General features: G+C 37.4%; 2 protein-coding genes across 2 annotated transcripts; both read left to right on the top strand.

Annotated features, from left to right (window-relative positions):
* The first annotated feature begins 2,054 nt into the window (after positions 1–2,054).
* Positions 2,055–9,173, top strand: LOC115450174 (clotting factor C). Its single transcript, XM_030178161.1, has 6 exons — positions 2,055–2,128; positions 3,072–3,245; positions 6,047–6,165; positions 6,890–7,066; positions 7,822–7,981; positions 8,610–9,173. Exons 1-6 carry the CDS (start codon positions 2,095–2,097, stop codon positions 8,936–8,938), a joined length of 993 nt encoding a protein of 330 aa, XP_030034021.1. The 5' UTR covers positions 2,055–2,094; the 3' UTR covers positions 8,939–9,173.
* A 2,308-nt stretch (positions 9,174–11,481) lies between these two features.
* On the top strand, positions 11,482–17,233 carry LOC115450176 (modular serine protease). Its single transcript, XM_030178163.2, has 6 exons — positions 11,482–11,590; positions 11,887–12,051; positions 13,060–13,181; positions 13,932–14,108; positions 14,315–14,474; positions 16,758–17,233. Exons 1-6 carry the CDS (start codon positions 11,557–11,559, stop codon positions 17,054–17,056), a joined length of 957 nt encoding a protein of 318 aa, XP_030034023.2. The 5' UTR covers positions 11,482–11,556; the 3' UTR covers positions 17,057–17,233.
* The last annotated feature ends 428 nt before the right edge of the window (positions 17,234–17,661 follow it).

A 17,661-nucleotide genomic window follows, 5' to 3' on the forward strand; every position in this document is an offset into this window, starting at 1 on the left:
AACTGCAGCAAGAAGCTGAATGAGGGTTCCTATTGTTGGCACAATAGGTATAATTTATTTTTCTAATTTTATGTTTTTATTCTCTTTTTGTTATTATGTGCACGTTATACTGTTTGTGTGCAATAATAATAATAAATCTTGTAACGATTAAACGGTAGTAACGACACAGATGGTAATCGGATACATACTTTAATTTCGACATGTAGTACAAGTGCTTTAGCGCAGAAGAAAGGGGCGCATCGAATCATTTACTTTTCAATGTGGTACGTGAGTTCAAATCCACCCCGCCGAGACGTGTAATGTGTGTTTATACTTTTTCAATTTTAAATTTGTACTCGTTGCTAAAGTTCCATTCCAATGCCTGATTAATGTCTAATTGTTATAAGTAAAATATTAGGAAGGTGGGGTGCATCGATAAAACAATAAATTAAATTATGTTGAGAACCGACGGTCATTCTGTGACATTGTTAATGGGTGACATTGTTAATAAGCGCGCACGCGTGCCGGTTAAACTGTGAACCGTTACAAAACACTTTTGTCATCTGTGGATTTAGATACAATCAAGTGTAATTAGGCGATTTAAAGCCAGATTCTCACCGCGAGCTAGCAAACATTGTGGATTGGAAGGGTTCCGTCATCCACCTAGTAAAACCCTCCTGGCGTCCTCAAATATACATTATGTTTTAAGTTAATACCAAACTCGATTTGTGTTAATGCATGCCTAAATATTATGTATATTCTTAACAGCATATAAAAATTATAATATTTGTTAATATCAAAGTTCACTAGTTTCCTTGGGACCTTTTTACCACGTTATAATCTTTCTTTCTTTCTAACTAAAATTAACAGAAATAAGCCGAAATTTGCGAAAAGGAAATGTCATATTGTAGGGTTTTGTTTAATTAATGCAATAATAAGAAAATTATGACACGGCGAAGTCGCTCCACTGCACCTGCCAATAAAAGCAGTAGGACCCAATAGAATGTCGACTAATGAGACATGATTACTCCTCCACAGTCAACACAATTATGTCGGCCACAGGCTGATCCCTGAACGCGACACACTTACGTGACCCACTATACCCAGTTTTAACACCTTGTGTACGGTGATCGCTATCCTACCACCAACAATTTAACTTTGCATCCATCGATATTATATCATCAACATTAACCTTCGGTTTTAACAAACAGATAATATTGTATAATTGTAAGCATAGCCTAGGAACAGGTTTTGTTACGTTGTCGACAAAGTACTAAGGCCATACATTGCTTAAAAAGGCTAAAGTCAGTGTAAATATTTCGAAAGCACCGCGCATGCGCCACCAGTTACTGCCATAGATTATACACTTATACAGGACAGTTACTGCAACTGATCCCGCACATCATTAGCTTGTACTTAACGGCCAGCATTGCAAGGATGCCTGGTTCTTGATATCCAAACAGAATTAACAATCCCTTGAAATATATACTTTCCGAGAAAAATGCCCCAAAAATAAAAAGTGCTATAAACAATAAAAAAATGAAATTTTCGAACATAACAAAATATTCAACACAAATAATTACAGTGTACTTTCACCTTAGGTTATTATATTGTCCCCAAAGTATCTTTAAAACATTTTCCCTCCAAATTTCCTACCATAGCGGCTATAAACAATTAAAAGAATTGTCCATCGCTTTCGCAATATAGAGGCTGAATATTTCAAGTGGCACTGCGTAGTCCAATCTGAAAAAAGAATAACTATGATATCAATCACAATAAAACTGTTTCTTACAAATTCAAACATCACCATTTATGTATAAAATAAACTATATTGTGGTGTGTTTATTAGTTAATTATTTATCGTCCATCGTTTACTTATTAATTATTATTTTTTAAAACATGTACAGAATTAAATTAATTATATTTTTCATATCTTAGAAGTAGCACTCCACTATTTTTAAAGAACAAAATAGAGAGCCGAGCCATTGCGTAGTATAACGCATTCCACACATGGACGACAACACAACATTGCCGATCATAAGCTATAGATATTTATGTATGTGTCAGTATTTGCCTGCAGTATTCCGCGTCCGCACCTCATTCCGACTTGTAGAGATGAGACTCTACACATTGTTCATTACGTGTTTGGGTAAGTCATCTTTTGCGGCAAATCCTTTTGTTTCTAATAGTGAAGATGGCGGAAAAGTAAGTGGGTAACCTGATCGTCAATGCGTTGGTATATGTATACATTTTTAGGATCATTTAGGAGTTCCCTAAATTATACAAGTCTGGTGGTAGGTCTCTCATGTGTGAGTCCGCCTAGGTAAGTTCCAACGCCATGTCTGTTTCTGTCAAGCAGTAAGTGTAGTCTGTTGTGTTCCGGTTTGAAGAACATTGTAGCCAGTGTAACTACTGGACATAAGACTTAACATCTCATGTCTTAGGATAGCGAGCGCAAGAATATCAAACAATACTTTGTAATTGTCGGTGTTGGATGGTGTTGCTACTATTTATGGGCGGTCGTATCGCTTACCATCAGGCGAAAGGCAAGCTCGTCTCGTCAGTCAAAACATTAAATATATATTTGGTTTAAATGGATCTCTGACTTTCGAATAGTAATTTTTTAGATTGTTATTTATTCTCTACAACTAAATTAGAAGAATGATTTGTCATATTTACGCGAATGTTAGATATTAAAATTAAACTACTTTTTTACTTCAGTCACCCCTTGACCATGAAGGCTGCAAAGTCTTCGAAACGTCGGGAAAAAACTAAAATATAAAAAACCGCAATACAATCCCAAAAAGTAGTTTAATTTTAATGAATTACAAGAAATTGACATTTAATGCGTGTTCCCCTTTTTGATATGAAGCCCTTGATATTCTCGCATTTTTTATAAGGTAAATTATAATTAATAATTATGTTGACCGCATGTACTTTATGTCACAGGGCGACGTGTGCAGTGAAGTCCCACACAGTTCTATATAATTCAAAGTATTATGATGTCGCTGCTGTTTGTCCGATATTTCTTTACTTACCATCATCCGATATTATCTTCTTATCATTTAATTAAAATACTGTACTTATTTTAGGTGTTGCCGTTTCCGCTAATAAGTCCATTAACCCCTCCTATGTATCGAACATAAGCGGAGGAAACCGCGTGAAGAACCCGTCTCCGTGGCACGCGGGTATCTACACCAAGACTACTGAGCCTTACAAGCAGATATGCGGCGGCACCTTGGTCACTAAATGCGCCGTCATATCAGGTATGTTCTTGAGTCAAGACCAAGTCGTAATTTGGGTTTCAATGTGAGCATCATAAATACTGCCTTGCAAAGCTCAAAAAGTATCTCAAAAAAAATTAAATCTTGGTTTTTATGTCCTCAGATAGCTTAAAGAAATACCTCTAATGAACTTCAAAATAACGATATCTTGTTTAGAACTTGTTAAAAAGCCTGAAAAGAGTTTCTCTATATCAGTTTTATATACAAAACTATATTTACAAAACTTCGATTATCTTGATATAAGGTTTCCCTGACATACCGCTTTTGCGCTTAGCACGGCAGAATAGTTTTTTGTCGGCTCTGAGGTTCCTGCGTCGAAAGAGGCTATTTTTTTAAAGAAATATTTTGACATCGTGAAAAGAGAGGGCACACCCGTAAACGCGGACGTATGGAGTGACATCCAAGACCAAATTCCTAAATTAAAATTTAAAAAAAATGAGGAGAGAAGACTTGCAAAAGGCTGGCAGAAACTGAATGCGACAAGCTGAAGACTAGGCAAAATGGCGCATAATACACCTTATTAAATGCGAAAATAGGCCTAGCCACATTCAGTGGCCCCAGCATAAAACAGAGTTTTTTTTTAGTATATAAAATTCTATATCGTTACTTTATTCACTAGCAACGTCGTCTGATGACTAAAGATTACAACTCAGTCATTGCACTATGACATCCATGATGATAATAATAATAAGAGATAAATTTATATGTTGGTGGTACCGGTTTAGGGTTGTCACCTATTTTTATTTTATGCTGTAATATTTATAATTATTATGATCTTATTTCAATCATATAACTCGTACTCAATATAATTTAAATTATAATTTCACGTAAATAGACTTTTATGTGAATAAGACTGTGTCGGTAGCGTAGTTATATGACGGTACGACTGCAGCGCTGAGGTCTCGAGTTCATTCCCGGGTCGGGTAGTGATATTTTGTTTTTCTACTCAGTCTCAGCACGGAGTCTGGAATTTGTACCCAACCTCTAAAAAGGGTGCACCAATTTCGCATCTACTTAAACCTTCGGCGATAAATGGCGTGTGTGCGTGAGTGCGTGCGTGTGTGGGCGTGGTATAGGAATATTCTAATGGTACGATGTATTATTTCATGTGTGAAGCATCCATAAAAACCTGTAATATCTTTAAAATAATTCTTCTTCAAACGATACCCTACCACGGGCCGCAAACACGATGCTTCTTATAATTGTTAAACATAACATTTTGTGTGAGAATGACATTTCCTAACAATAATTTCGTACATTATTTCTCTGTTAGCATTAACGATTGCAGAAAGGCAGCTTGGCTTTGGCCCTCGTAGTGCACGCCACTATAAATGCTTACCAATTCAAATGAAATGATTATACGCTGTGTTGGTAAAATATATTAAACTTTTAAATAAGAAATGGCAACCCTAGCACCGGTCATCGGGCACGCCAGATATTTTCATCAAATTCAAAAATTAATCTGTTAGATATTGACATAAAACTAGTTTTGGATAATGATTTGTTATGTTTACGCAAATGTTAGAAATCTAAATAAAATTTTCGGATTTTATCACGGTTTTTTATATGTTGATTTTCTCCCGACGTTTAGTTTAGGTGTTAAAACTCAGAATTACTTTTATTGATATTTATTTTCTTCGAAACTTACAAGTATCTTTTACTTTACATCTACGGTTCAAATAACTTTTGGTTAAATGTTTCAACAAAAGAAGGAACTTGTTTAATTGAGCAAAGCAATGACAAATGACCTTGTACAAAAAAATGTTTATTGTTAATTTTACAATTTTGTCTATTTAATGTCAAAATTAGATGCATTGTCTATTTGACCTCGGCATTTTGTAAATTAGCAAGCTTGTTTTTAAATTAACCATGACGATTTAACAATCCAATCAACGAAATGATTTTATGACTTAATATAAGACCTCACTGACCCCACACTTTAACTTTATGAAAACAAAAATAAGCATATTAGAATAAAATATATTTAAAAATTACATTTTAAAAATGGCGGATGAACATATTTTTCTACAAAGAGCAAGGGTATTTTATTTGTGCTTCTAAAAAGTCGAAAAGTTGTGCCAAGAACTTAAATATTTACCCAACAAAAAATATGAAGTCAAATGGATGATTACAATTTTGTCCATATCCCAAAACGTCTGTATCGAGACAAAACAGATTAACCATTTGCCAACTACTTCTTCCCTCTTACCCGCGCCTAATGTTGAGTAGGACATACAAGAGACGGTACATTTGTCCAGTACATCACCTCAAAATGTAAGAGTGGCTCAAAATTATACAAAGTACTACTTCAAATTTTATGTCGCGGCGGTCGCGTTACTCATCCTCCGTCTCTGGTAATCTATATGATGAGGACAGTGAGGTAGAGAACCGCATGCTTCAAATTACAATAGGACGTTATTTTACAATGAACATTACATTACTGCGTTTCGAGTCGCGAGCGAGAGGGAAATATTTTGAGTGTTAACATTACAAAATACTGTAAGACGCGCATTGAACTGCCGAGCCTCACTACGCCTCGCCTCACTTGAAGTAAGACATTGTACCGGCTCAATGCTAAAAAGAGGCTACTCTTACAAACTCTTTTTCATGCAATGTCCTATCCAACACTACCCGCGCCTCTATATCATATGATTCATTCTCACCACTCATCCCGCACGTCAGTTTGATGATCTCTTTATGAAAGTTCTTCGACGTGATCTGTATTTTTTTTTTTTTGTTATTCATCTGCAATTTTTATTTAATTTTCCTACACTTTTTTCCAGCCGCGCATTGCTTCTCACATGACGGACTTGCACCCCTGGCGTTCAACTACGCCGTGGCTGTTGGCAAAATGTACCGACCCTGGAACGACTATCATGATGAAGGAGTTCAGAAGGCTGATGTAGGTTCTATTCTTTAATTCCTTTAACACAAGAAACGGTGAAGTAACTCCCATTCTGATATGACCCAGTCGTTTATCTTTAGTTCCGGGTTTAACCGACCTGGTTTTTAGGGAATGTCCGCCACTGGGCGACACGTCATTACATAACGCCACATAACCTTTAATTTAAATGAAACTTATGTTAGTGGTAGGATATATTTTATGTACAAAAACTGTTAAAACTTGCCATAGTGGTCCATGTAAGAGTGTCGCAGATCAGTCCAGTTTCAACAGGCCAGCATATTTGTGTCGACTGCCGAGGAGTAATTATCTCGAATTTCGAAAATTAAAAAACATATGTCATGATACTGTGTTTGGCGTCCTCAGATATTAAAGTTCGCATCTAATGCCTGATAACTCCACAAACTATAATTTCTTTCAAACTAGGACACAACAGCAGACTGGGAAATAAGTTTTTAGAAGCTTTTTTTAAAGAACTAAATGATACGAGCAAACGATACTACCCATGACACCGCCAAAATTTTGAAATACAAATCATTGCTTCTCTCTTTCTGACAGTAGATATTAAATCGTATTACTCCAAGTTTTCAACTGACTACAATTTCATACAAACTAGAAATTAGTACTTGCATTATCTTGCTTAGCGACAAGTCTGTTTTTGCCGCTAGGTAACCAAACTCTTGCATACAAGGCCTGTCAATTAATAAATTATTTCATGTCCTAGGTAATTGCAATAAGAATCCCACCACGTTACCAAGGAGCCATAGCAAACTTCCAAGATGACATCGCAGTTGTGATCGCCGCCACAGAGTTCTACCTCACCCCGTACGTGGAGCCGGCTTGCCTGAGCTTCAAACCGGATTTCGATGAGGAGCAGCTGCGAGATGGACAGCTGGGTGTGGTAGGTCTGACTTATATGTATCGCTGGAATGTGCAGGATCATTTTGAAGTAGGTCAGAATTATTTACTCAGACACTCCCGTCGGAGGAAGACCGCAGCCGTTCCTAATGCGCCGAAGAGGGCCACCGCGAAGTTTTAGTTGGTAGGCCGTTGCGTAGATTATGTTGTATATAGGGTTAAGGACTCGGCCCGACGGCCGCCCGAAGGTCCTCATCAGAACCGAGCGGCTCTTCGTCGGGCCGTAAGGCAACGGTTACCTCAACATAACCGCTCAGTCGCCCCCCAAGAAGGCTGGGCCGTAGTAATAAGGGCCTTTCAACGCGACAAAAAAAAATGAAAGTTCTAAACCAAATGATTATAACAATAATATTTATAATATCAGCCCTGTATTATATACTTGCCCACTGCTGAGCACGGGCCTCCTCTATTACTGAGGGATTAGGCCTTAGTCCACCATGTTGGCCTAGTGCGGATTGATAGACTTCATACACCTTCGAAATTCCTATAGAGAACTTCTCAGATGTGCAGGTTTCCTCACGATGTTTTCCTTCACCGTTAAAGTGAACAATAAATTCATGCAGTGAGCAAGTATATAATACAGGGCTGATATTATTATTATTATTAACGCTAATTGCAAATAAAAAAATGCAAATGCCTAACGATAAGTCTATCGCTAGGATGTCATTCTCATACATAAGGTTTGCGCTAACGATTATAGAATTTAGCTACAATCTCAGTTATATTTTAATTCTACAGGTGGTCGGCTGGGGTCTGACGGGGGAGAACTCACCGGCTTCTCAAGTACTCCAATCAGCCTCACTGCCGAATGTCGCCATTGAGAAGTGTATCAAGCAGAGTCCGACGAGCTTCAGGAGTTCCATCACTGGGGACAAGATCTGCGCAGGATACAACAATGGTGAAATATCTTACCGTACTTAATTAGGACTTTGAATTAGTATTAAATAAAGCCACGCTGTAGACCTTCGGCTACAATTTCTTGATTGGGCCATTTAATATTACTAAAAGGACAGCTTAATATTCGTGTCATAAGTGGATTATTCAAGAGAAGATGATTGAAAGTCATTTAGAAGCCTCAATAATCAAACATCTTTTACTAATTCCAAACATCTAAGGCTGGGGCGCATACAAGGGGGTACACATAGACGCAACTGGTACATCCACTTTGTCCGTGCATATTCCATCCATCATGATGTGATACAAGGCGAGCCTATCTCTATATCGGGCACAGTTCCAGACTCTGGGCTAGAAAAACCCAATATCATTGCCTAAAAATAACATATTTACAGTAAATATGCTATTTTTGCATTCATATTTAAAGACACTGTGACATGTTGCCATACGGATATTTCAAATAAGACAAGTTGTTACCAATTGGTAATAACTTTTGGTTCTTATGTTCAGTCTGTAACTAACTATACTGTTTAATGTCTGCTAATATCAAATATCAGTGGTTTATTCCGTAAATCTCTATCAGTTTATGGTTATAGCTGTGGGCGATCCGAATAAAATAAATTTCGGTGCAGGCACGGCGGTATGCCGCGGCGACAGCGGCGGCGGGCTGGTCTACAGTGCGTTTGTGAACTACCGTCTACTCTACTTCTTACGCGGTGTCGTCTCAACGTCCCCGACTTCTGAAAACATGTGCAACATCTACTCCTGGGCCACCTTCACGCATCTCATCAAACACGAACACTTCATTAAGTCCGTTGTGCCTGACGTGGAACAGTTTTGTGTTCAAACTTATGGGACTACGTTTACTAAACTCGAACGGATACAGAACGAGGAGACGTGCCAGTGTCCAAAAGCGTACGAAGTTATACTGTCTGATAAAGTGATAAAGGTCTTTTTATAATTCTAAAACATTTTGGATTCGGAATATTTATAATCAACCATAAAACCAGCTGAGCCAAATTGTTATCAAAAATCGTTATATCTTCATTAAAATAAACTTCAAAGTGTTTAATTTAATTAAGATAAAGTAAACAAATATTTAGATTGAAGCTAATATGTAGAAGCTTTAATTTTTTGAGTTTTTCAACTCCTTTTGTGGCTGATTGTTCTTTATAAGAATAAAAATGTTTTTCTTGTGTGTGTGTTTTTATTAACACTACTGCACCTGACGGTAAGTGGAGTATAATCCAATAGAATATCGATTGACGAGAGATGATTACCCCTCGGCAGTTGACAGAATTATGCCGCCCTGTTGGAACCAGATATACACAGGCTGATCCCGGAACGCGACACTTACGTGAGCCACTGCGGCGGGTTTTAACACCTTGTGTACGGTGGTCGCTATCCGGACGGATATAAAATATATCCTACCACCAGCAAAATAAAGTGTATAAATGGAATAGGCTTAAATTGTTGGTAAATACAGACTTGACGTCTGAGGAAAATTTGAAAGGATGACAATACACAGCGACGTGCTATTTGAAATTGAACTTTACACCATAGCACAAAACCAGTGTCCTTATAAGACTTTAGTTGGACACACTCAGTTTACGTCAGAATGACGACGCGGCTTATTACGTACTTTTTATATTAGCACGAATGCGGAATAAACGTCACGCATTTATCCCCAAAGGGGTATGCAGAGGCGCAACCAGGGCACCCACTTTTCGCCAAGTGTGTTCCGTCCCATGATGTGATAGGGGGCGAGTCTATCGCCATATCGGGCACAAATTCCAGTCTCCGGGCTGATACTGAGCAGAAAAACCCAAATATCAATTTGACCGACCCGGGATTCGAACCCTGGACCCCAAGGCGCTGCCGTACCGCGCATGCAGTACTACTACGCCACCGAGGCAGTCTTATGCAGATTAAGGTAGAAGAATAAGTAAAGGCGGCAGTAGCATAGTTGGGAATGGAACGGATTGCCGAGACGAATGTCCGTAGGTTCAAAACCTAAGCGCGCACGCCTTTAACTTTTGTAAGTTATGTGAGTACTCCTTGTAAATTATTGCTTGTTTTAACGGTGAAGGAAAAAAATATGAGGAAACCTGCATACCTAAGAAGTTCTAATAAAAATAATGACACTATACAAAGTCCGCCAATCCGCACTAGGACAGCGTGGTGGATTGTCTGATCCCTCTCACTAGTAAAGAAGACCAGTGCCCAGCAGTGGAACCGTATATTAAGTATAATACCTACATGGGTTATATTATTATATATTATATTATCAGGACAAAGGATACTGTTTGTCTTGAAGAAGTACACCGTAGGAGTAATTCCGGATTATGGTACAACGGGAAACACTTACCTAGCGTGTTATTAATATATAGGAAAACCACAATAATATATCTAATTAAATTCCTGCGTCAGTGATATGTAAACAAACACATACCTTGACTTTATTCCCGAAGAGATAAGCAGAGATGCAGCCAGCAGGCCAGGCACCCATCGCCTGATGGTAAGCGATACGACCGCGCATAAACAGTACAAACACCATCTAACAACTTAAATAACAAAGTATTGTTCGGTATTCCACTGCGCTCGGCATCCTGAGAAATGTTAAGTCTTATTATGTCCAGTAGTTACACTGGCTGCAATGTCCACACACTGCTGCTTGGCAGCAGAGATAAACATTGCTTTGGAACATACCAAGGCGGACTCTCACATTTGAGAGACATACCACCAGTTAGATTAGACTTACGCCATATAGTTCACAGATCCCAAATCCCGGGTGGATACTGGCCAAAATTGTTATTAGGTCGAACCTGGACCACCGAGTCAGCACATGAAATTTATCGAATTTCCTGTAATTATCCCCTTAAGGTGGTAGCTCAAGGTCCATTTTCATACATTTTGTTTCGGCTTTAATCTGGGTAACTAAACAAGTATTGGCAAGTAAAGAATTTAAATTCACGTCTAGTTAGTGATTAGTTCTCGCAGTTGAAGAAAAACGTAAAATAATTAATAATCATGGATATTTCGGCCTTTAAAATTTAATATGACGAAATTTTAAAGGCAGAAATATCCATGATTATTAATTATTTTTACATCTTTCAACTGCGAGAACTAATCACTAACTAGACGTGAATTTAAATTCTTTACTTGCCAATACTTGTTTAGTTACCCAGATTAAAGCCGAAACAAAATGTATGAAAATGGACCTTGAGCTACCACCTTAAAGAATTGCCTAAACTTAACCATCTAAATAGAGATTAAATATGACATAAATCAGACTCTAAATAAATGGCTTTTATCCTAAAAAGGCAAAACGGAATGTAATTTTCTAAAATGATAACTACGTGTAAACCATATGACAAATCATGACGATAAAAGTATGTAGTAATTGATACGTAATAAGTTCGTTTTCAGCGTAACGCGCCTTCGTGTGTCACTGGGTATATTGTAAATAATAAATATATTACAAAACAATAGCTTTATATTAAATGTCCGCCGTTCAGTGTGGCATGTGGATTTGTCCTTTGGGCTGTGCAGTGGGTTGTGTGTTGACTAAAAGGTAAAATGATTCTTCTGTGTTTGTTCGTCGCATGTTTCGGTAAGTAATAAATTTAACTTAAAATTAATAATTAATTAAAATTTACCTATCTTCCGATTTATTTACTATGTACTACATATCTGTGAACGCAAAATTGTGGTTGTTCACTGGTTCGCTGGTAGGATACATTTTATATCCGCATAGCGACCATCGTACCCAAGGTGTGAAAACCTGCCATAGTGTTTCTGTGCATAAACGTGTATTGGGTGTGGAGACTGAGCGCACAAAATCGCCTTGGGGGGTAGATTAACTGCCCTCCCCTAAGGAATATTCATTAACCCATTTGGTATTTTAAGGTGTTGCCGCATACGCTAAGAATGTGCCTGTGCCAAGGGTAAGCCAAGGCTACCTCGTGGACTTAGCGACGGCTCCGTGGCACGTGGGTCTGTACCGGAAGACTGCGAGCTCCCACAAGCAGATATGCGGCGGTACCATCATTGCCAAGCGTGTCGTTATAACAGGTAACGTTATTATTTCAAACTGATCAAAGATCATAAGTCCCAGTTATCAGCTAGATTCCAAAGATCAAAGGTAGCTACTAGACATAAGACTTAACATCTCATGTCTCAGAATGAAGAGCGCAGTGGAATACCAAACCATACTTTGTAATTCAAGGTATTGGGTGGTGTTTCTACTGTTTATAGGCAGTCATATCGCTTACCATCAGACGAACGGCAAGCTCGTCTCGTCATTGAAAGCAATCAACGAAGTCCAAAGTATGTCATTATATCCAAACTATCAAAATTTAGAACGAATTAGCATTAGAAATCGACAATTAGAAGGCATTGTGTAAGGTCTACCAACCCTGATATTATGATCGTGGTATTATAAAATTAGTAGATGTTGCTCACGGCTGCGCCCGCATGACGAGCCAAGACAAATATTTAAATCATTGCAGCGATTCACATCGCCATATATATGATGTCAGCTGTGTTTACTTAAAAAATCTGTTTTTATTTCAAATATTTCCCATGAGAGAAAAATACCGGCATAGGAATGGTTATATGCCTAGGCACATGTTACCCGTGTACCATACATCCAAATCCGCTCAGTGATTACTACGTGTACTTCTAATAAACATCTAAATATTTCCACATATTCGCCCTAGTAAGAAATAAGATAAAGGACGTAAAATAAGACACTTAGTCTAACTTTTGTACATAAACTGCCTGAGTTTAGTCCACCACGCTGGCCTAGTGCGGATTGGTAGACTTCACACACCTTCGAAATTCCTATAGAGAACTTCTCAGGTATGCGGAGTGCCTCACGATGTTTTCCTTCACCGTTAAAGCAAGAGATAATTCACAAAAAATACAAACATGATTTTAGAAAAGTCAGAAGTGTGCCCATGGGTTTTGGACCTGCAGACATTCGTCTCGGCAGTCCGTTCCACAACTAACTAGGCTATCGCCGCTTACGATGCTGCTTACAAACTTCAAACAGACGTAATGTTTTTATTGTTTTTGTAGCTGCCCACTGTGTCACTAAAGATCGACATATTGTATTACCTGCGTCTCAATTTGCGGTAGCGGCAGGCAAAATATATAGGCTGTGGAACGATATACACGATGTCGATGCTCAGAAGTCAGATGTAAGTATCTATTCAGGTATTTTGAATGAATCTCTCCTACTCAAAATTCAGCCACGGCGGCCAATCTTGACGGAGCTAGGTACGCACGAGATATTATAGTGCACAAGTGTGTGGGCAATATACAGGTGCACTCTCTTTCACTCTCATTGTCCGGTAAGGTGGTAATCCGAAATGACCGGCAGGAAATTAGGCGCAAGACCAACAGCTTTACGCGCATTTCAAGAGACAGGAGATCAGAACGCCTATGTGCGACTGGGTAATTAAAAAAAACCTAGTCACAATTATTTTTGGCGTGATCCGGGATTGAAACGCGCGTCCTCATCGTGGTTGTCGTACTCGTACCGCATACATACATACAATTATGCCACCAAGGCAGTTAAAAGAGATATACAATCATTTTATTGTTTATGTCGGATTGAAACATTGTCATCGCAATATCAAATGTTATGGCACATTTAATGAGAGCATATTTAATTCTACATAACCTAAAACCATTTTCAATAATCTGCTGATGGCCATATATTAACAAAACGAAACAAGGAAACGTAGTTCACTAATTTAATAACTTTTCTATCATGGTTTATCATAAGACTATTTATTATTTCTATTCCAATCTTAATTACCTAAGCTACAACTGTTTTTATATTTTCTAAATTCATTAGTTCCTTTTCATTTTAGACATACTATGTTTCCATTTTATTTAAAACTGTCGCCACAAAACCAGCCCTTATGAACTTTTCAACTCTGCAGGTGAAAGAAATAAAGGTCCCGCCGCGGTACCAAGGAGCAGTGACGAATTACCAACACGACATTGCGCTGTTGCTACTCACCGCCCATTTCAACTACACCGACCACGTAAAGCCCGCCTGCTTGAATTTTGATCCCGAATTCGATGAAAAACAGCTGCAAGAAGGCCAGTGGGGTAAAGTTAGTGTCGTTTTTTGTAAATGAACTCTAGATATGACGGTTGTTTTTTGTTAATGACAGCCCTAGCTTAATAACTAGATTAAGAGAAGAAATAAGGAGAGAGAAGGTTCCTAGCATAGAAGTAGAAGGGGAAGGTAAAGTAAAATTAATTAGCTTGTAAATGATCATGATACGACTTTAGACATCTGTCTACTATACACGAGCAGGTCGTGGGCTGGGGTCTGACCGGTAAGAACTCGCGGAAGTCTGAAGTGCTCCAAGGAGCCACATTACAATACATCACCATCGACAAGTGTATCGAGCAGTGTCCAGCGGGCTTCAGGAGTCTTATCACAGGGGACAAGATCTGCGCCGGATACAAGAATGGTAAAGTATTTTACTAACCTTAGACCAAAGGGTTCTAAGATTATATAGAGCGGACATTGGAAAGATTACTGTACAAACATTTCATTAGGGTATTTTGGTGTATGTGAGAACATATCCAAAAATACATATAATATAGTTTAATCAATAAGCAATCGGAAAATATTAGTTTCAGTTATAAAATAATTTTTTAAATTCAATTCAAAGTTTTCACTTTTATAATTTGTTTTACAAAGGTGCGAAACGTGTGCCGCAGTGACATGACGTCATTAAGGCTGTAAGTAAAGTACTTCAAGTATTTAGGTTATCCTAGAAGTTTACATACAATATAAAAACTTCTATCTGTTGCCGAATAGTGACATTAATCATTTTAGGTTATCGATATTTTTATTCTTGTTACAACAAGGACCTCCAAGAGTCCACTGTTTACTTCAATATCTACAAATTACGAATTTAATTTTCACACTAATAGGATGTAAATAAATAACATCTATACTTAAGTATCATTATAGATTTCTGCTAATAAGAATATTCTAATAAATGGGTTTGCTTGGTCGATTCACTCACTGTATAGACAAAATTATCTGGAGCATGTCAGTAACACTTAAGCTCTATAGAAACACAAACAAAACCGACTATAGTTGTTTTTACACCTTTTATGTTCATTTAATATTTACAAAACGAATTGCTGAAATTCAATGTAGTCATTTTATTTCGGTCTGTAAGGGAAACGCCAAGACATCGTAGACTTTGTCTATAACATAAAAACTAAAAATTATTAAACATTTAATAAAAAAATCCACAAGCGTTGAATAGACATAAAATATGAGTTATTTGGTTTAATAGCTATTGAATGATCAGCCGACATAAAGTTTGTTAAATTTATTTGTAGCTTATGAGTTTCATAAATTAGTTTCAATTTTGATATTATTATATTTTTTTATTAATTTAGTAAATCTTAGAAACACCTACTCTCATAAATACTTAATATATATGTACTGGTTATTGTTGAATATCATGAAAGCAAATTATCGATATCTTTAGAAATGTCAATGGTAAATCCTTAAAACTGATGCTATCTACCGTACAATAGATAAACATTTTTTGATTGATTTTACATTGGAGTTTTGCTATTTCACGGTAGATGGAGTAACCATCGTACGTGCGTCAAACTTTTTTATGAAAATCTTCGCAGTGTCCGCTCTATATAAATATCTTATAACTCTTTTATAGGAGCTCATTTAAATTGTAATAATTTCTTCTTCCTCTATGCACAGCGTCGTCTGCGGTTGTTACCTGAGTAACTTGATGTTTACTATCACGATGACGTCAGCAACGTGGCCTCTGGCGTTTTCGTTTATTTACACGGGAAAATTTTAAAATGTAATATTTAAATGTATTTTAATGGCAGTTATGGATTGAATTTTTTTTTTTATAAAATTTCTATTGGTATTTTATTACTTTAAGATTAATTTGAGACACATTTAAAAAAAGAGTGTAATACCTTAATATCTTTCTATTTGATTCATTTCGTTGCGGGATAATGACAAATTAGTATTCCCTGAGACTCACTCAAATGCGTGCCATTGCCAATTAACTTGTGAAATACTTCATATTTTGTCCATATCGGGATTTACACTTTTATATGATATCTATGGACGCTGGGACATCTTGTCACAAGAACATTTTAAATAAGACAACCACTTATTACCAATTAGTGATAACTTTTATAGCACACATTTATTCTTGATGTCCAGTCTAAAAATAACTATACTGTTTAATAACTTTGCCTCAGAACTTTATATATTAAAAGCAAATTATTAATTACAAAATTACTAAGTTGTGCAAATATTAATAAAAGTTAGTTTTGGTCTCTCATAAGAGAGTCCGCTTGGGTAGGTACCACTGTAATGTCTATTTGTGCCGCCAAGCAGCGGTGTGTAGTCACTGTTGTGTTCCAGTTTAAATGACATTGTAGCCAGTGTAACTACTGGACATAATAAAACTTAACATCTCATGTCTCAGGATGGTGAGCGCAGTGGAATACCGAACAAAACTTTGTAATTCAAGTGTTGGATGGTGTTTCTATCGTTTTTACAATTTTTACCTGTGTCTTTGTTTGTACACGCATCACGCAAAAGCTACTGCGTGAAGTTGAAGGCAGTTTGCACCGACATAGTGGTCAAACTTAAAATATAATCTCAATTTTATCCCGGCAATATCAAGCGAGACTTTTATTCCGGAAAAACTTTTCAGTGAGTGTAAACTGATACAATATTCCTATAGGCACGGCGGTGTGTCGCGGCGACAGTGGCGGCGGCCTCGTGCTCCCAGAAGTAGTGGACGGCATCGAATGGTACTTCCTGCGTGGCGTCATCTCCACGTCCCCCACTTCTGCGGGGTTGTGCAACATCTACACCTGGTCCACCTTCACACACTTGCTCCAACACGAGCACTTCGTTAAGTCCGTATTGCCTGATGTAGAAAAGACTTGCGGCATATTCGGTGGCATCAGGCTGCCGCGTTTAGTTGACTCGAATCAGCGTTCAGAAAATTGTAAATGCGTTTGTACTTCGGGAACTTAATTTTTATTTTTTTGTTTTTGTTTTTTGTAGGTATTTATATTGCATTTTGTTACAAATAAATATTTATTCTATGTTTTTCTTATGTTTTTAATTACGGCAATGACCACAATATTAACACAACATTGCTGCACGATTATATAGCCACTACTAGCACAATAAGTTAGAATAAGCCATTAATTGTTACACTATTGTATGTACTTTGATATTAATAATAAATAAATAAATAATAAATAAATTGTAATTATGATTATATTGTAGTAATATTAGCCCGGTACATATACTGCACTGCTAGGCACGGGCCTCTCGTACTAATAAGAGGGATTACACCTTAGTTCACCCAGCTGGCCGGGTTGTATACATATACCCTCAAAATTTCTATAGAGAACTTCGCAGATATGCAGGTCCTCACAGTGTTTTCTTTCACCGTTAAAGCAAGCGATAATTCACAATACACACATATTTGTTTAAGAAAAGTCAGAGACTTGTGCTTTTGGGTTTTGAAGCTGCGGACATTCGTCTCGTCAGTTCATTCAACACCCAACTAGGCTATCGTCGCATTGCGAACAACTTGTTTTTTTTTATAAAATATAGACTAACAGGGGCTT

The sequence above is a fragment of the Manduca sexta genome, chromosome 26 (assembly GCF_014839805.1).
Source record: "Manduca sexta isolate Smith_Timp_Sample1 chromosome 26, JHU_Msex_v1.0, whole genome shotgun sequence".
NCBI lineage: Eukaryota > Metazoa > Arthropoda > Insecta > Lepidoptera > Sphingidae > Manduca > Manduca sexta.

Coding starts and splice junctions, on each gene's coding strand:
- LOC115450174 (XM_030178161.1), top strand. CDS start 2,095: ATGAGACTCTACACATTGTTCATTACGTGTTTGG. Junction 2,129..3,071: donor ATTGTTCATTACGTGTTTGG/GTAAGTCATCTT, acceptor TACTTATTTTAG/GTGTTGCCGTTTCCGCTAAT. Junction 3,246..6,046: donor TAAATGCGCCGTCATATCAG/GTATGTTCTTGA, acceptor ACTTTTTTCCAG/CCGCGCATTGCTTCTCACAT.
- LOC115450176 (XM_030178163.2), top strand. CDS start 11,557: ATGATTCTTCTGTGTTTGTTCGTCGCATGTTTCG. Junction 13,182..13,931: donor TCGATGCTCAGAAGTCAGAT/GTAAGTATCTAT, acceptor TCAACTCTGCAG/GTGAAAGAAATAAAGGTCCC. Junction 14,109..14,314: donor AAGAAGGCCAGTGGGGTAAA/GTTAGTGTCGTT, acceptor ATACACGAGCAG/GTCGTGGGCTGGGGTCTGAC.